Source organism: Chaetodon trifascialis, chromosome 5 (genome assembly GCF_039877785.1).
Source record: "Chaetodon trifascialis isolate fChaTrf1 chromosome 5, fChaTrf1.hap1, whole genome shotgun sequence".
NCBI classification, from domain to species: domain Eukaryota; kingdom Metazoa; phylum Chordata; class Actinopteri; order Chaetodontiformes; family Chaetodontidae; genus Chaetodon; species Chaetodon trifascialis.
The window spans coordinates 28,802,763-28,821,937 of record NC_092060.1 but is presented as its reverse complement, the minus strand read 5'-3'; the positions used below and the strand labels follow the sequence as shown (position 1 = coordinate 28,821,937).

Below are 19,175 nucleotides of genomic sequence, written 5' to 3'. Positions count from 1 at the left end.
ATTTTCAAAGGAATCTCTTTGAGACCCGTCTTTGCAGGCGACATTTTGACTTGTGTGGTCATTTACAATGAAAGCAAACGGAGCAGTGAGGAGTTTTTAAACGTCTCCTCGGTTTGTCTCGCCGCTGTAGCTGCTGAAGGTTATTGTGTGCGGTCAGGAGAGTCAGACACTACATTATGTCAAAACAGCCCGTGTGAGATTAGACGGTGAGACCAGCAGATTGGACCGCCGCTCTCCTAAAAATAGCAGTGGGTCGGGAGGAAACGCTGCTCTTTAATATCATATTTTTAACCTCGTTCTGTGACATTCAGCCAGAAACGTGAAGTGTGTGTGTCCATCTCGCAGTGTGTCACGGTGGCTGCTCATTTCTTTCTGTGTGTTGTGCGAATGCATTCATCTGTGTGTGTGTGAGGGAAACATAAAATACCACCTTAAAAAAATCTACCTTTCTGCACGTTTCTCATATTAAGATGCTGGAATTTGCCTGCATTGAGGGGACGAGTGGATATAAGGCTCTGCTCAGGAGGCTCAGAGCTGTTTAGATCTGTGGAAGCCCGGATCAGCTTTTTATTCATTACTAAGGATACTGAAAGCATTGGGGGACTTTGGCCGCCGGGCCTTCAGGGTGTTTGTGGACTCAGAGAGGGCTTATGATGGTGTTTTGTTGACAGTGCTTGGGGAATATGGGAGACTGAGGCTTCATCCATGTAGAACCGGAGTGAGAGTTGTGTCCATTTACTTGGTAAAAGTTGCTCTTCTTGTCTGTGTGTGTTGGACTTTGCCAAGTTGATTTCTTCTGACCAATCCCAATTCATTTCAATGAACGGACTCTTCAGAAGCAGCGTAGCGATGGAGCGTGTCCACCTCTTGCATCCCGGCGCCCTGCTGATGCTGTAATTCAGTCGGCTTTGTCAGACCGTGTCCTGTAGCACAAACTGAGGATGATGTGGTTGAGAGAAGAGGTCAGCACCTCACAATAAGGACTCTTCTGTCCCAGATGAAGGGGTTTGCTTGTCTTGTGGTTTTGTTAAGTCTTGTAAGTGAGGATCGGATGGAGCATTAGATCAATTGACAGGTCGAAGCTTTGCTCGCAGTAATATAGGCATTGTGCTGGACTGCCATGATGGAGACAGAGCTGAGGCCAAAGGTGAAGCTCCCAATTTACCAGCTGATCGACACTCTAACCCTCTCAAACCTATCATCAGCTCCAGGTAGTGACTGAAAGAATGAGGTAATGGATTTAAGTGGCCGAGATGAGTTTCCCTTCCACGGCGTCTTTGTGGGCTCGTCCTCAGAGACACGGTAAGAAACTCTGCAAGCAGAACCGCTGCTCCTCCGCGCTGAAAGGAGTCAATTAATGTGGTTGAGGAAGCCTTCTCCTGGAGTTATTCTGACATTTCAACTGGTGGGAGATCCCAGGGCAGACCCAAAACACACGAAAGGGGATACGCCTCCCAGCTACCACCTCAGGATCCCCCCAGTAAGAGCTGTCTGAGTGTCTGTGGTCCAGGAATTACTGGGAAAATGTGTTGAAGTCTGACAGTTTGAATTGTATTGAAATAGGCTGAAAGTAAAATTTCACATACGATGCTGATTTCTGATTGGCTGCTGATGCGATGAACGAAACAGCCGTGACGTTGGTTTCATTGTGTGATAAAGGGCACGCTCGGACTGAATGCCATATAAAGGACATGCATCATGGCAGTAAAGACGAGTGTGAGCTTCAGTCCGATGCCAAAGGAACAAACACTTGGAGTGTTCAGGCCTGTGTGGGAGGGCAGACTCCCCTGGCTGAGGCGCGACATTATAAACGGGGAAGAAGAAGAGTTTTGCTCAGGCTGCGAGAAACCTGGGAGGAAGAATGGATCCACCAGAGGAGCAGTGATGGTCAGCTTATCACCTGCTCTGAACATCAGTAAACTCTGATAATATTCAACCAGAATTCCTCCCATTTGTCTGGGTCGTTGATGTCTTTCAGCACATGTGGACGGCAGCTGAGCGGGGAACTCAGAGAAAGACATTCAGACTACAAGAAACCCAGCCCAGGAGAGGTGATGGAAAGTGACTGCATTAACAGAGTTTTTAAGCCGCCAAACAAACCTGCTGCTCCACTGAATTCTGCTCTCATCACATTCTGTGGAAGAAATGTGATTGATGGTACTAATTTAATTTTGGATGGATGGATCGCGAATGGAAAACTGGCATGATGCTAACCAGCGCCTCGTTCTAAAATGAGTGAGGATTCACTAACACTCTCGCTGCCGTTCAGAGGAAGAAAAGGCTAAATGAGGCCTTCAAAACAGCTTAGTCGGTCAAAAACAAGGAACCGAAGGAGTAATGAGTTTCCAGCAGGCACGCTGAAATCAATGGCTAATCTACAAGTAATGAGGAGGACCGTGTTTCATTGTGTTCACAAAGAATATATGTGGAAAGGCTTGGATCAAATCAGCACGGGGGTGTGTTGTTAACAGCATACTGATCTCTTATCATTTGCTGCAAAATACAGTTTGCTGAAGATGAATATTGTGAATATTCTCCTTTATTTACAAGAGACAGCTCATCAAAACAGATTGGTTGCCGAGATCTCCATTTACACTGAACCCGCAAGAGAAACGTTGAGAAGCATCAAATTCACCCTGAAACGAATCAGTGTTATCGCTTCTGTGTCATGTTAGAGTTGTCAAAAGTCTCTTATGTCCTAACTTCCTGTACGGCAGGCAAAGCAGCCTGGGAAAAGTTCTCACATCAGACTTGGACTCTTTAATTATGTCTTTTTTTATACCCTCTGACTTGTGTATGATCATGTGTAGGCTCGTGGGTATAATGCCATTTGTAACCCCCACAGCCAACAATATCCAATAAGTTTCACTTTCTGGGTTGGAATTATACGTCCAGCCCCTCGTGGCGATGTTAAGTGCTTTGCATAAAAGCCTCCATTAAATGATGGATGTCAAGGCTGCAATTTAAATCACATCAGTCTGGAGGGAGATGTAAAGAGTTCGTAATACACAGATAAATGTGGCCATCTCAGGCTGAGTTTGACACAGATGCTGGTTTCTCAGCACCAAGGAGTGCTTCAGGTTGTTTTATTATGCAGAAGATGCAGTAAGGGAGAGAAATGGAGCAGAGAGGAAGATGTAGAGCTGAGAGACAGACATATATCTTACGCAGGCTATTTAACAGCTGTACAGAAATGTCACTGATGCTGTTTCAGTCCCACGCTTGATGTAATCATACTTTGACAGACTAAGAGGTATATCGAGAAAACATTAAAGTCTTTTTCTGGACGAGAAGTGTCCGGCCTCATTGCCATTCCCTCCTCGCTGCACTTCACGTGGAATGAAACCTCAAGTCACGGCAGACTTATTCAGTTAGAGAACCACGGCGCTCCTTAGCCTCAGGATTTTCATTTCCTTTATTAGCTGTGATTGGAGCCTGTAGAGAATTATGCAGATGACATTTGCCACGCTGCACAGGTTTCTGCACATGCATGTTGATAAGCTAATAAAAGGGAATAAATGCATGCATGTGCCTCTTCATGTCTGCAGGTCATTTGCATGACGGTTTGAGGTTTGGTGGGCGCAGAGCGGTGTGTGTTGTGAATGTTGAGATGGCGCAGCAACAAGAAAGACTCGCTTCCGGTGGGATCCCAGTGATGCATGCTCGAATGAAGGAAGCGAGGCACAGGGGACCGGAGGAGGAATCGCGTTGCTCGTACATGCACATCTGCGAGTAGAAGATTGCTTTTGGTTTTGAATCAGAATACTCGATGAGATTAAAGCAGCGCACCGTCGTCTGCGTATGAGTAGAGTAAATCTCGAGGAGAAAGCCTCTGAGAGTCTTTGAATGGAGAACAGATGTTGGTTCTTGGCTGTCCGGAGGGAGAAGCTTTTGTCTTTCTTACACCGCTGCCGCCGTACTTTAGCGATGTGGGTTTGCTTCTCTTGGTCTGCATTGTAAGGTTATCTGAGTGTGCAGCAGCAGAGACGCTGTCAGTCTGCGAGGAAACAAACCCCTGAACGTGGCTGCACAAAGCAGGTGCTTCACTCATCAGATAGCTTACAGTCTTCTTCTAAATGTTGCAAAAAGATGAAAAGCAGATTTTAAAATGAAGAGCAAACAGCTTTTAAAACTCCAATGGTAATTTCCTGAGAGACTTCTGTCTGAGCTGAGGAGCCTGAACATCTTCCTGAACGAGCTTTCATCCTAAAAGTTTCCAAAAGAGAGAAAGTATTTAAGCGAATAGATGGCCAAGATTTGAGTGTCTCGATCTCCAGTGTGAGGAGGAATAATGCTATTCTGTCTCTAAATATCTTGAACATACTGTGTTTGTTTACTTGGTTTGTTGTTTCATATCTTCAAAGGATTTTATCTGAGTAAATCAGTTAGCCACATCACCGTATTGGCAGCCTGGAAAGTCTAAATGGCTTTCAAACGATGGTGGAAATGTCGCAATAAGTTCAGTATCGACTGATGCCCCAAAGTTATTCAGCTGTTGTGATTTCACTCTTGGTTTTCAAGCGGCAGAGCTTTAAAACAAACCGTGACTCGGTATTTGTGGTCGCTAAAACAACAAATCCTGGTCTGTCCGCAGCACTGCTTTCCGTTTGAGCTCAGTCAGATCAGACTTAAAAGAGCAAACTCTTCGTCTCTTTCTCTCTCCGCTGAGCTGCGCTTTGCTTGAAAGGTCAGTTCAATTCAGTGCAGGAAGATGTCTTTTGAAGTGAGCGCTCTATTCTAATTTAGCGCTGATGGCTGAGGGGTGCACGAGTGTACTGATGCTGTTACTGTTGTTTCAGATCATAGAGCCTCTGAGTGGCAGCTGCAGGGATGCTACATGGCTTTGCTTTGTTTCTTGCGGTTGTATTGTGCCGTGATGACATTATGTTACTGGGTTGACGAGGATTGCCCAAAGACAGTCGTTCGATTGCCTTTTGATCAGTCAACAGGTCTCAGATGGACGCCACCTGATAAAGCTGCATGAAGGGATTCTTGACTGAAAGTGGCAGGTAGTGGCATACAAGCCCTCTATCCTTAGAGGTACAGCTGAGGAAAAGCGCCTTAGAGAATCCTTTTAACAGAGAAATTGTTGTTTTTGTATTATCGTCGGGGCCCGTGTGCGTGATTCGACATCTTCCTGTGGTGTCAGCTGGTATCAGTGCTTTTCTTTGCCTTTGTGAAGCACTTTGAATTGCCTTTGTGTGTGAAACATGCTACATAAATAGCATGTATGGTCTGAGCAGAAGTATTTGAAAGATACTACAATCACACAAATTCTCCACATAATAACACCGCTAATGGGAAACTCAACCCAATTCCAGACAGTTGTTGCTGTGCATGTGAGCCCCTCTCTGATGGAGCTTTAAATACACCAGTCGTACTCACCCGTATTGTCTTCTGCCTGTATGGCAGCTCGGTTGGCTGCACTGGTCATTTCATTTTCAGAAGTGCTTCCTTTGTCTGAGTCACTTTGCCACAGGCTTGAGCTGAGCAGCTAGCGTGTGTTGTTAAGCTGTTGATGGGAACAAGAGAGGACATGAGGATGTCGCGTGAGCCTCCTCCTCTTCGCTTTGTTTTTTTGTACCTCATCCCGGAGCACTGTGGCACAAAGGTGGCGTGCCGCTGGGAATGCACGTTGCATGATGCTGGACTGTCGCGCTGTCGTATTTCTTCCCTTTCAGAAACGTGATGTGTGCACACACTCACCTTTACGTCTTGCGGAGCTGATTCACCTCTGTTGTTTGGCCTTTGCTTTCTGTGCCTGTTTCAGCTTATCTGAATTACCTTGTCTGTCTTGTCTTGCTGCACTGATGTTAAGTGATGAGTTCTGGCATGTTCCGCTACATCCCAAAGGTGTTGGATCAGGTTGAGGTCGGGGTCAGTACTTCCACACCAAAACAAGAGCTGAAAGCAAACTATTGTGTTAATCAGTGTTTCCTAACTTGGGGGTACTTGGGGGTGGTAAGACAAATCATAATGGGTCGTGATTTTATTCCTGGGGAAGGAAACAAAACAAAGCAGTACTCTGCTACAGAGAATGACAGTTATTTTTCTAACTTTCCTTTTATTTTCCCTATTTTCAGTAAGGTAAAAGCAAAGATTAGAGCAAAAAAAAACAAACTCTTCAGGCCTCTGATGTGCATAATATGTGATAGATGGTCACAATTACACATGGCATGGACCAAAATGAACTTTTTGATTTGTTTGCCAATGGCTGGTAACTTTACCAGCCAAAAACCAGCTTTAAAACTGCATAAGATACAATGTCATTAAAATTTAAAAAGAGCTGCTGCTCATAATGAAACACTGCATCCTTCAGCCTCTGTTATTATCACAGCATCCATTGTGAGATATGCCAGCAATTCTTGAATGCAGGAGTCTCACCTGATCTCTTGCAAATGACAAGAAGAACAATCACCCCCAAAGGTCACATCAGAGAAACAAATCAGACCACAGCGTCTAAATGTGCAAGTCACGTTTTTAAAGCAGCCTTATCTGCGAACAACAACCTCTGTCCCCAAACATCCAAACCACAGCTCGCTCAGTGTGTCAGCCGAGCTAAAAGAAGCACAGCCACAGCAGCCGGACTGCGAGCAGACGGGTCAGCCTGAGGATTTCTGTCTTTAGCATGGACCTCGTGCTGGGCGGGGAAGGTCAGCCTCGCCCTCCAACTCCGTCTTCCCTCATTTTCACTCCTCCTCAGCCTTCTTTCCGTTGTCAGCCTCCTCTCCCTCTCATAGCTTTTGTCATTATGTTTCCTCGCTGTCAGTGTCTACGTCAGAGTTGGCCTGTGACCTGATTTTTAGGTCCACAGAATTCTGACAACAGAAGGTAGGCAGAGCTGTAACCATCACTTGAGTTGTGTTTTCAGGCCATTGAAGCAACTCAGAGTGCATTCCATCAAAATTGTGATACGTTTTAAGCACAAGTAATGTATTTTTAATTAATATCTAGATAAGTGTTAATGACTGGCGACCTCTTGCTCGGTATCAGCAGTGGTCAGTTCCAGCCGCCCCATGACCCTCCAAAGGATGTTCTTCGATGATTTCCAATAAGTCTAAATCTCATTTGATCCAGTCTGCTCGTCAAGTGACCCCCATGTTGATTGTTTTCCTTCTTGTATAGACCGTCACCTCTGCCCATATCCCTCGTCGGCATTATAAAGCTGCCCACACACCAAGAGTTGACACCTGACAGGGCCCTCAAGGGAAAAAGGGTGCTGCTGAAGAGAAAAACACAGGAAACTGCATTGACAAATGTGCGTTGCTTCAGCACAGAAACTGAGGTGGTAGGTCCAACTTTCTGCCAGGCAACAGACCCTTTGGCAATGGACCACCAGCATCACCACCCAGCTGCGTTTTTCTGCTCAGTGCTATTGTCGGTCAGAGCACAGCCTAATACCCCTTTCAGCTCCACAAGGCAAGATTTGACAAAATGCACATTTTATTAATCTAAATCACAAAGCGGAGATGTAATACTGAAAAGAACAGGAACATTAAGTCGGGTGTCACCATGGTCACCGGTCCCAAATCTTCCATTGACACAGAAATCAAGAAATATAAAATCTTCCCTGTGTCAGCAAATGTGTTTTCTATCCAGGGAAAGAAAGCTTAGTCCCCAACATTTGATGCCGGCTTGTCTTATCCTCTTGGTATCCTCTGGTATAAAGCATCGCGTGTAGCTTAGCATCCTGACAAGACAGGAATTTTTGGGAGTTTGCACGTTTGAAGCAGGAGGTAACTGTTCAGAGACTGCACTGTCCCTCTGTGACCTGAACTGATTCTTCATCCTCGCTAAGCGCTCACAACCCAGATTTGTATCAGGAAGTGTCCAACGCCTCTCGGCACCCTGTACTGTATGTCCTCAGTGTCCTTTTTACACATAACAGGACAAAAAGTTATGTTCCCAGAGCAGGACATACAGGTCAACAAAAGCAGGACATACAGGACAACAGAAGCAGGACATACAGGTCAACAGAAGCAGGACATATAGGTCAACAAAAGCAGGACATACAGGTCGACTGAAGTGCTGTTATCATTTAAGCGTTTCTTGTGGTTTCAGACCTCCTCAAAAACCCAGAGAAGCACCTGAGGCCTCCTAAATACAGATAGATCAGTGTGATGTCAAGCCAGGAAAGGACAACAGTCTCTCTGATCCTGAGGCTTGTTCATCTTCAGCCTTGTTTGGTGAGGAGATAAAGTCAAGTGTCCACTGGGAGCGTCTTTGTCCACAGCACTGCGGTCTTTTTGTCATTATTTTTATTGTAGTATTCCCAGTCGTGCTTACAGATAAGTGTGTTTGTTGTTAAAAGAAAGAAGCTTTTCACTTTTATCAGTTTAGGTTTTTCTTCAACTTCTTAAAGTGAAAAGAACCTCGAAGGCATTTTGACAATGAGGCCACTTTGTCGGCTCAACCTTCAGTCGTTCATATCGATTGCAAGGCGTTCAGTCGTATCTGAACACACCCACAGCATGAAAATGCCTTTAAAAAAAGGGCAGTGGCCCGTCAACACTTGGGTAACAGTTAGGGTAAATAAAATGACATAGTCCCCAGAGGATGACTCTATGATTTTAGTGACATCTTGAACTAATATCAGTTCTCCCTTTAACCACCACTTTGGTAGATTTCAAGTTATCTCAACACCAAGTTACCAGTTTGCATTGAATCTGCTGCAGATATTCATGGTCCCCAGTGGATGAATCATAATGTCTTATGTTGTTAACCTTTCTCAAGCTGTCCTGACAGGGCAAAATTCCCACTTGTGCAAAGGAAATGTTTGCAGACCCATCAGGGTAGATTTCTAGGAAACGTATCTTGTTTCCCAGAGGATCATTGCTTTTCCTGTTGTTCGTTCCTTCAAACAGTTTCAGCTTCAAGGAGGCAGTGATGAGCCCTGACGTGGCCACTAGAGGGCCTTTATTCTTTTAGCTTTGTTATCTGCTGAATGACTCTGGCATGTCTTTTGTGTTTGTTGGTTTCATTTTTGGGATCTTGCAGGTATCATGCATTGAAATGTTGCATTTCCAACAAATGGCATGGCAGGCCAGAAAGGTCTCTTGGTGGTATTTTGATGTACAATGTGCCAAAAAGAAAGAATGGCAGCTTATGATGGTGTCGCAGGAGAAAATCATAGCTGTGATACGAACTCTTCCACCTCGACCCTGAAACGCGATCGCTCATCCAGAGGCCCGCTTTCCATTTTGTTCAACATGTACGTCAGTTATTTCAAAATGATAGCTTCAGAAGAGATTGATATGGATTTATGCATAAAAACTAGGCGTTAAACAAGCAGCAGACATCCTTATGTATAACACCGTCCCTCACAGCCTTACAATTTAGAGCAATCATTTTCCACAATTGTTGTCTTTGCTGCAGAAAGTAAACATAGTTGTAATTCCACCCTGAAGGCCACGCCGTTCCTTTTCTCACAAACAAGCATGTTCCCGCAACACACTGCACTCTTTCTGTTAGTGCTTATTACCCAGCACACATAAAATCCAGGCGTCTGTTCAAGCCTTACATCTCTCTCATTTCAGATCCACGCTGCGAGGTGTGTTTTTATACGCCTGAGTACTCACAGTCTCTATAGTCTGTTCAAATGCTTTGATATAGTAGTTTGTCCTTGTTTTACTTGACATTTTGCTTTTTTGTTCTTGGTGCCGTTTGTACATTTATGTTCTCATTTGGCATTTTTACAGTGATTTATAGCAGATACAACAGTAAAGTGATGGGTGTGTTTACTTAGAGCATGCTTTAGATCATTTAGTGCCTTTGGGGTTATGGGCTTGATGTGCTTCTACACTATAACTTAATATCACTGTGTCTCCTCAGGAAAGCCCTCAAACACACATGCGAGTACCCCCGACTGTTGAAGTTCTTCATGTTGTGTGGCCAAATTTAAAGCTGCCTGCTCGTCACAGACACCAGCAGCTTCTTAGTCAGGTGAAAACAATGCTGTATGATCTGAAAGGGCACAAAATAAACTTGTTCACAGAGAAGCCCAAGAACAAGACACTACCTCAAATCACAAAGAGAAAAAGCCTTGATTGTAAAATGTCCTGCTGCTTGGAAATCTGAGCGTAAAACAGATTTGTATGTTCATCATGTACAGAAAATGTTGACGTATGCCTGATGCAGGGCGGGATACAGACAGATGTCTTGTTCTTGGACATAATTATAGTCGTGTATGTGCAGATTTGAAGAAATTGCTGAAATGGGTTGATGATATGATTTTGGTCAGATCAGATTCAGATAAGTGACTCCCAGAATGAACAAGAATGACTAATGGCCAGATGCCTTTTAGAAGTCCAGTCGAGTTTTATCAAGAGGGTAAAAGCTTCAGCTCTTGATCTGGAGTGACTCACTGGCAGTTCTCCCACTTAAGAGGCCTTTTTAAAGGGTTGAGGATACTCACACTGAGCTGCGCCGTGAGCAATCATGGCCATTCGACTCACGCTGGCAGTGGTGCAGATGGTTTTCCATAGGACAGGACAGCATGGAGAAAGGTGTTATCTACCTTGATGACATTTTGGAGCTATTGAGCCAATAGGCTGCACAAATATATTGTATTTGGCATCACAGAAAAGCCTCCCGCTTACTGCGAGTGGACGGCTTTTAATGTGAAGCAGCTGCAGGAAATGATTTGCTTTAGCAATCTACAAACATGAACTAAATCTCCAATATGATGGACAGGAACGTAAGAGGGAGGCAAAAATCAGAAAGACAGTTCGTAACTACAATGTCAGTGAGAGCTGAGCATCGTCAGACTTTGAAAAACATCAACTGTTCACAAACAAATATGAAACCACCTGAGGTGTCGTTTGGATATGTGGTTTGTGTTATCTGTAACTCAGAGTTGTTTCAGCCTAAACTAGATCTGTCCTGGTTAAATAAAGCTTAAATACAAATTAAATAAATAATCATCGCAGTCCAAATTGATTACAGCCCCTGCAGCAGACCGTCACCTCCCGATGAAATGAATCCTCACACATGCTCACAGGGAAGAGTTGTAATGACAACTTGTGTTTCCTCGTATTTTCGTTATTCCAGCCACCGTAAATTGAACTGGTAACTTTGATCAGTGTGCATCCCGTTTCCGCTTGGCCAAAGGTTTTGACTGCTCTTACAACGTATCCCAAGGGCTGAAATAATCTATTTAATTTCCCAAGAAAGTCTGGCCATTTGTGGAGTATCTAGAAGGAATGGTTTAGCAAGGACAGCCACCCCCTCCAACAAAAGCCAGTAATTGCAGAGCAAGGACATGTTCATGCTTTTCTACAAGCCCCTGCTCGACGTCCTCAGGCCCACGTATAATCTTTCTTTGTCAAGTGAAAATTATTTTTATTTTGCGTTGGAGCCATGATGACTCATCTTGGCTTGAGGTATGTACAAAGGACTGTTCTGAAATTTAAGGTACGTTCCTCAACACTTTCCTCTATAACAGCAAAGTTTTCTGAAGTTTATATGACTTCAGTCTTTAATATTTTATTTAATTATTGGACACATGCTGATTATCTATACATGTACATACATACGATTGTATATAATTCATAGTAACCACGTATTGATTAAATGTCAGTTACTCAGATACCGTTTAGTAGTATGATCATGCTAAACAGCGGCGTTAAGTTGTGATGTCATTTTTTACTATAAATTAATTCTACACTTTGTAAAACGTCAGAAAAGAGTGATCAAGTCTACGGCCACGCTAGCATATCTGTGAAACGGTTTCTAGGGTGGCGCCTTGAGCAAACCGCTAACTTCACCATGCTAACGCTTCATGTGAAGCAAGCTAACGGTCTCCGTCTTGCTTGAGCTCGTCACAATCATCAATTTTGCACCTGGACCAAACACCCGTACCAGCAATACGTCAGGTAGTTATTGAGACATGTCAACCTCATGGTGGTGCCAAACAAGTTTCTATCCATCCCATATTTTTCGTGATGTTGCATTCTGGACCAACGTGATGCACCAGCTGTCCAGCACTGCCGTCACCACAGTTAACCAGCGAGTAAATGTCCACCAAAATGTCCTAAAACCCACGGTGATGCCTTCGGATGTATCTTTTGTCCAGTCAATAATTTAAACCCAAAGAGAAAAGCAGCAAATTCTCACATTTGAGAAGTTCTAACCAGATAAAAGCCTGACATTATCGATCCAGTCATCCAAGTTATCAAATAATTTCCCATCAGTCATCTAATGTAAACTCAGCTACTAGTTACAGCACTAGAGTTTGCTGTGTAAATCACCCCGGTGTCATCTTTATGGATGGATGGACTGTATGCTGACTCAGCTTCATCTTTCCTGTCATGTCTTGTGGCAGATAAAGGTTCAGTCGGTGTATCTGAAACATCAGTCCCCAAAACAACACTTTAAAGCGATTAATGCAGAGCGCTCTGATGGTTCGGAGGAGAGTTTCTCCTCCTCGGTCGGTGCATCAGGGTGAGGAGGAAAACTGACTGCTGACTCGACACGGTGATGAAGTAGTAGGGAAGGAGGAGGTGAGCCAGAGGTTATGTTGACAGAGAGATGGAAGGCGAGAAGCAGGTAAGTGGAGAGGGCAGTTATTCAGGCGAAATGGCGGAGGTGGCGCGTTTGATGCCAAGTTAATGACTGTCGATCATGACTGATTAAATGATAGACTCTGCTGGGAGTAATGAGACTGCAACAGACAAACTCCAAATCAACATATTCAAGAGTCTTTGTCCTCCAGCATCGTGGTTCATAGATTAGTTCGGGACAGGCCGGACGGCCAAAATGTCCCGTCCTCTGGAGCATCAAAGGCTCCTGTGATCATCAGGAAAGATGGCGTCCATGACCGAAACGCTGAACCATCGCACGCTCAGAGAGCGCTGCCAATTTTCCAACCATCTAATTACCGTCTGTCCGTTATGTCAGACAGCAACATGTCGCCATTCATTCAGGAGTGCGCCTTCTCGGTGTAATAACCTCGGCCATTTGCAAGAGACATGTAGCAACACATTATCTAAAATGAGGCTTTCTAAGGCAAAGTCATCCTGTTCTCTACCAAAAAGAAGAAAGAAGCTTCACATGGACTCAGTCAAAGGATGATAACATAGATTAACATCGCTTCTCGACGGCGTGGGCCGGGCAGCATACAGTTTTAACTCACAGTAATCAGTGTTCAGACCACTCATTCAGCTCCAATACATCACTGAGCAAAGTGAGCTAATACTTCAAAACATTAAAGGGTTGTCAAGCAAAACCGCTGAAGTTGTTTTAACTTTTGCATTGCAAAGCAAACACACACAGACTCACTCCTCTGGTAGCGTACTGTGTGATATGGATGCACATTTCCACTCAAGCTTTTCAGATTATTAATCTCACTCAAACCAGACTTCCTGTATCCTGTCAGCCAATCCAGAGCCTTGATTTATAACATTGGCTTGAAACAGAGGCTGAACAGGGGCTGAATGTGGCTGTTTTTAAGCTGCCATTAATAAACTAAACCATCACAGGATGAGGGGAGATCCTGATCTCGCTGGAAAGGGGTGGGGGTCTATGATCGGCCATATGCTGCCATTATTATGAAGAAGACGTCTTTATTTTTCTGGCTTTTTCAAGTTTAATGGAGCTCCTGCTCCTGCTGGCTCCACGTCGAGCAGATCCACCCCTGGCTCATTAACATTAACATACGCAGACCTTGACTGTCGGTTTGCTGTTGGTCCCAGTGAAAACAGCCTCAGAGTCTGTTGGGGAGACTGAGCTCCCCCCACCCCATCTTTAATGAGCTGCAGTCCGCTGAGCAGCGGATCGGCCAGCTCCGACTGTGCCAGATGAAAGCGCCCGAGCTGGAGGCAGCTGGGTCCTGCGGCTCCGTCCTGCTGACGGCGAGGTGAGGAAACGAGACAGTAGGACAGTGTCTCGTACATCCAGGTTGACTGTGGAGAAAAGGAAACCAAGACCCTGTCTGTTAATCTTTGATCCGACCTCAGAGCATCCCCACTGCTGGTTCTAACTCTCTGGCTCTGGAGGTAATTGACTCCACCTGGCAGAGGCGCTGAATCTCCCAGTGGATTCAGAAGTTGCAGAGTCAGTTCAGAAACTGCCCGCTGATAGTCTGAAGGTAGCCAGACCCCCACTTCCCTCTAAGTCTGCCCGGCTGCTGATTTGAACTGGCCCGACCTGCCCGGCGTATGTGTCGATGCTGGTGGGTGTAAGGGTTCAGCTCCAAGCATGCAGAGCTGGCTCATGGCTGCTTGTGCCGCCGTCAGTCTCTCCACGAAGCATCGATTCAGTGTGTTTTAGATGAGAACGCGTCTTTCTATCTGCAGGCTGGTGATGGCACGTGTTCACTTCCGTGGACTGACAGCCACACACAGCAGTGTTATTCCCACTATGACAGGCTGAATAACACCTGCTTCATTCGCCGTGGCTGCAGAGACTCAGGTGCACAGAGGACTCCTTCTGGTAGCCTTGTGCATTTATGGCCGCCAGGCTGTTTGTGTGAAGCTTTGCTTGCTGACAGTATTCATTTCATTTTCCTTTTTCAGAGTTTTATTTTCATTTCTCCCTTTTGATGCACTTTTTCTATCTGGTTTTGTGTCACATAAATGATAATCACATTCATTATGCACACACACACACACACACACACACACACACACACACACACTGCAGATTATTTAAGTGAGTTTCTTCAGTCTTCATCTTCACAAAGGAGAGTCGATGCAGGTGCGATGCTCGGCCTTAAAGGTGCCGTTGATGATGTCACGCGGTCACCTTGCCTTGATCAAACACTCTTTCCTTTCCCTCCATCATCACACTTCCTCCTCCTCAAACGTCTTCTTCGTCCTCTGAAGGGGCGCCTCGCTGTTTAGAGTGCTCTCCGGCACACCGAAGCCCCAGCAGGCCGATGGGAAGAAAGTGGAGTATTTCCTCTTTGTTTCTGTAAGACTGGATGTTGCGCGACCACATTAGTGTGCCGGGAGCGTCCGTCTGCGGCCCTTTGAAGCTGCCTTATGATCCACGTTCTGCCTCTCCCTCGTGGGACGGCAGCCTTTCAGCCTCACCCTTGCGGTTTATTTGCTATGAAAGCTCGGCGCGTTCTTACAGTATTCCCCGCCCCTCCCCGACTCCCCCCTCGCCGCCCTCCTTCACGGCCGCGTCGGCCTTGTTTGATGGCTCGTAAACCTTCAGATGCAGTTTGAAGAGCACCCTTCAGCTGTGAGGGCCTTTTCCCAGAAGTGACAGGTTTACTCCCCGGGAGCGCGTGGCGGCGAGGCGCTTTCACCATGCTTGTCACATGAAAGCTCGACCTTGCCGTCACCCCATAGGTTAATTTGACAGACTTTGTGAACACGCAGCAGCGCACAATTGATTAAGGTTCAAAGAGTCTTTTATCAGCCGCTGGTAATGGCTGTCCGACACACAGAGAGAACAAGAACACCTGACTCGTCCTCTCCACTGACTGCAGAGAAGATGCTAACGGACACGGCGAGAGATGAGGTGTGTGTGTCTGTGTGTGTGTAGCAAAGCGAGCAGGACTCTGCTCAGGTGCGTCCGTGCCTGTAGCGATTGCCCACGAGCCCGTTTCGAGGCTCTGCTGTGGAGTTCGTCAGCAGGACGGAAACGCACACCTCGGTCGTTACAGCTTGGCGTGGGTCAGAGCTGGTTTTGTCCGAGCGCGGCCGCCTGAAGCGGTTTATGGCGACAGGTGATCCGGGTTATCTGCTCCCGCCGACACCTGAAAAACAAACCCCACGATCGCACACCGTCCTTCTCAGTTTGTGGATTTCTCTCCTGTTCTCTCATTGCTTCGTCATCTCTCTGACCTCATCCATCTCCTCTCCTCCTCTTCCTCCCTTTCTTTCCTCCTGCGATTCACCTCACTTTCTCATCCACCTCTTTCTTCTCCTCTCAGCCTCCTTTGTCCTGTTTTCTACTGTATGCTGTGTGTGCAGCAGAGCAGATGAAAATGAAGGAACTGTCCCTTTAATCTGTCCAATCATGTCCTCATCTGTCTCCTCTGTTAGACGAGATCGTTCTGGTGTGACAGAAGTGTGGATGGGTAAAATCAGAGATCCTCTTTGAGATGGGATTATGAGGTTCAAAATCAGATGAAACCTTTTGTAAAGAGGCCAAAGGTCACAGTCTCAAGCAGCGCTGATTCTATAATACAAAGTGTGAAGAGCAGGAGGAGGTTCAGTCTGATCAGGTGACATTAGACCGAGCCGGTTCCTCAGGATGGGTGCTGGAAGCGTAGATTTACAGTCTGTCAGTCATTTCTTCACTTCCTTCCTGTTGTAAGGCTCTCTCTCATTGGCTCTCTGTGTCCCTGCTCCTCCAGGTGCTCTCGCCATCCTGATCCCAGAGCTGGACCTCGTCATCTCACTGGTCGGCTCGGTCAGCAGCAGTTTCCTGGCGCTGATTTTCCCCCCCCTCCTGCAGATTGTAGCCTTTCACAACGAGGACCTGCCGCCGCTGGTGACCGTCAAGAACATCGTCATCAGCCTGATCGGGTTGGTGGGGTTCCTCACAGGAACCTACGTCGCCATCGAGCAGATCGTCACCCGCAATGGACAAAAACATGAAGGGACGTTCTCGTCCTACATGGTCCAGTGATGAGGAGAAGTGACTGCTGGCAGGTGGACGTAACACCCGGGACATCCAGAAACCATTTTAGGGCACATTTTTATTCTGTTCCTCTTTGATTTGCTGCTGTTGGACACGGCGAACATTTTAGTCTTCATCCATCACATGTTTCAGCGTGACGGAGCGCTTGGCGTGTTTCATCATCGCTGCTGCACCACCGCGTCCTGTGGCATCTGACATACGTGTCCACTGGCAGTTTCAGGTCCAGCCACGTAGTACAATCCAATCCTAACGTAATAATGACGAGTCATTCCTTCAGGCGGGAGGCAGTGTCGAGGTTTTCAGAGGTAAGTTATCATTTTGACAGCCGGAATATCTGATGTGTTAAAATATTTCATTCAAAAATCGAACTACCTCACCAGCCGGTACCGATTTGATCTTTCTGATCTTTTTTTAACATGTGCGCTCAGAGCACCTCATTTAGAGCCTTTTTAGAGCGTTTGATCACCCTGCACCTCATTTAGAAAAAATCAACATTTTGTTTTGTTGCACTTTGATTTTTGCCTTATCGAGTGAAACGGCACACTACTTTAACACAGACAAACTTCAGATGGAGTAACTGTAACTTTACGATGGCTGTAGGAGAACAAAAGGGTTGAGCACGAACCAGTTTCACGTTAACAATCGACCGGCCGGGTCTGAGAACGTTTTTAGTGTTTGTGTTCACCAAAGGAAAAAATAATCCTGGTTGTGTAATTGCGACTTCGTATCTCACAATAACGAGATCTTCATGCAGTGATCACACGCACGGCTCTTATCATGAGATCAGTATCTCGTAACTTTGAGAGGAAGTCCCAGCTGTGAGCTGTGGATCTTGTAATCATGAGATACTCGTAAAAATATTACAAATCACTTTGACTTTTCATGCCGAAATGACGTCATTTCACAAAGGGAGGAGGAGCAGTTACAGTCACAGTTCCCTAAAACAGCCGGCTCATCTGACTTGTTCAGGACGCGATGAAGAGTATTTATGTTTGAATCCGTCTTAAAAGTGGCTTTTACTCTCGACGTATCCTGATGCGGATCTGATGAGAACGAGCACGTGGAGAACCAGTCAAATGTGAGAGTGAACCGGAGGACGAAGCGCATCCGACTGTGAGGCTTCGTTCGTGTTGGAGCTCTCTCCTTTAACACTTTTCTTCTTGTCTTTTTATTTTTCTGATCCGATTCTTTTTTTTTTTTAATGTGTTTTTATGTTTTAATGTATTTACTAAATTATGGGTTAATGGTATTTTTGAGTAGTCTTTTTTATTCAACGGCATGCATTTTTAAGACTTCACTGCTAACCTTGAAAATGTTGTTTTGGTTTAATTACAGAGAGCATGTAATATAATGTAATATGTATGTAATATAAAACACAGGTTTTAGTTACAGGCTGTAGGTGTTATGTCGGTAACGTCAACGCCGTCCATCCACCTGCTGTACAAAGCAGACGGACGCTGAAGCAACGCGTGCTGTTCACGTCGCTCGAAAGCTTCTGTGCTTGTTGTGCGTCTTCAGTGTTTATGTGGCAGTGAAAAGAAGGATTTTTGATTTCTGTCTTTCAACAGAAATACAGGTATTTATCAGTGGAAAGTGGTAAAAAGCTGAACGCTGTGAGCCTTATGAGAAAACGATTTGTCACAGCTGCTGGTCTGAACCTCGGCTGACGTTGCTTCTGTGTATCTGCTCGTTTGTTGCACATGTAAATGTCACAGAAATGTTTAATCTAGTTTTAAATGACAGAACACCAGTTTTTCTCCGTCTGCTGGACGGATGCTATGTGCTAAAATAGTTCCCACTTGACACTTTAAGAGAATCATGATGATGATGATGATGATGATGATGATGATGATGATGATGATGATGATGTGCAGCTACCCAAAAAAGGTGAACTTTGCTTTTCTCATTTAGGGCTGCAATTAATGATGTTTTAACCCTCTTCTTTATTATTTGAATGAATCATCCTCCAGTTAAACTGTTGTTTCATCAGCAGTTGGAAAAACTCCAAACTTTCCGATTGGACAACAAGTGTTTGAGATTCGTACTCGATAAATTACTTCAAACAGATGAGTCATTTTCATTCTCGCAGTCTTTCATTTCTTTGTTCCTCGTTCAGAATAAATAACATTTAAAGTATCTACGTGTGCTTCACTGTCTTTTATATGTAATCTGCCATTATTATTATTATATCTGCCAAAACAGGTTCTTACTGATTTTGGTTTTTACTAAGCTTGAAGCGAAAAACGAGAAACACTCGGCTAAAGTTTGAGCCAACAGTGACAACAGAAATCAGATCTAAAGATAGACAGAAAGGGACGTCAGTGAAGCTAACCTACCGAGCTAACTCCTCCTCTTCCTCTGGTCGCAAGGACACTCAGAAGATAAAGTGCAGCCTGTTATCAGAGCCATCAGTAATCAGACCGTTAGTGCCTCACAGTTTCTCACTTAACAAGGAAGACAGACTAAATGTGGAGGACGCCGAGTCCATGTGGTTTATTTGAAGTAGCAGCAGGCCACAAGCTAGCAGCTAACATGTAAAAACGCCCTGTGCTCGATGCTCCTGAGCTGGATCATAACGG

General features: G+C 45.2%; 1 protein-coding gene across 1 annotated transcript in view; it reads left to right on the top strand.

Annotated features, from left to right (window-relative positions):
* The window catches only part of slc36a1 (solute carrier family 36 member 1), a 33,314-nt gene extending 14,582 nt beyond the window's left edge, over positions 1 to 18,732 (top strand). Inside the window, exon 12 of the mRNA XM_070962547.1 lies at positions 16,310 to 18,732. Within this exon, the coding sequence (XP_070818648.1) occupies positions 16,310 to 16,584 (275 nt within the window). The 3' untranslated portion in view covers positions 16,585 to 18,732. The remainder of the gene's footprint in view (positions 1 to 16,309) is intronic.
* The last annotated feature ends 443 nt before the right edge of the window (positions 18,733 to 19,175 follow it).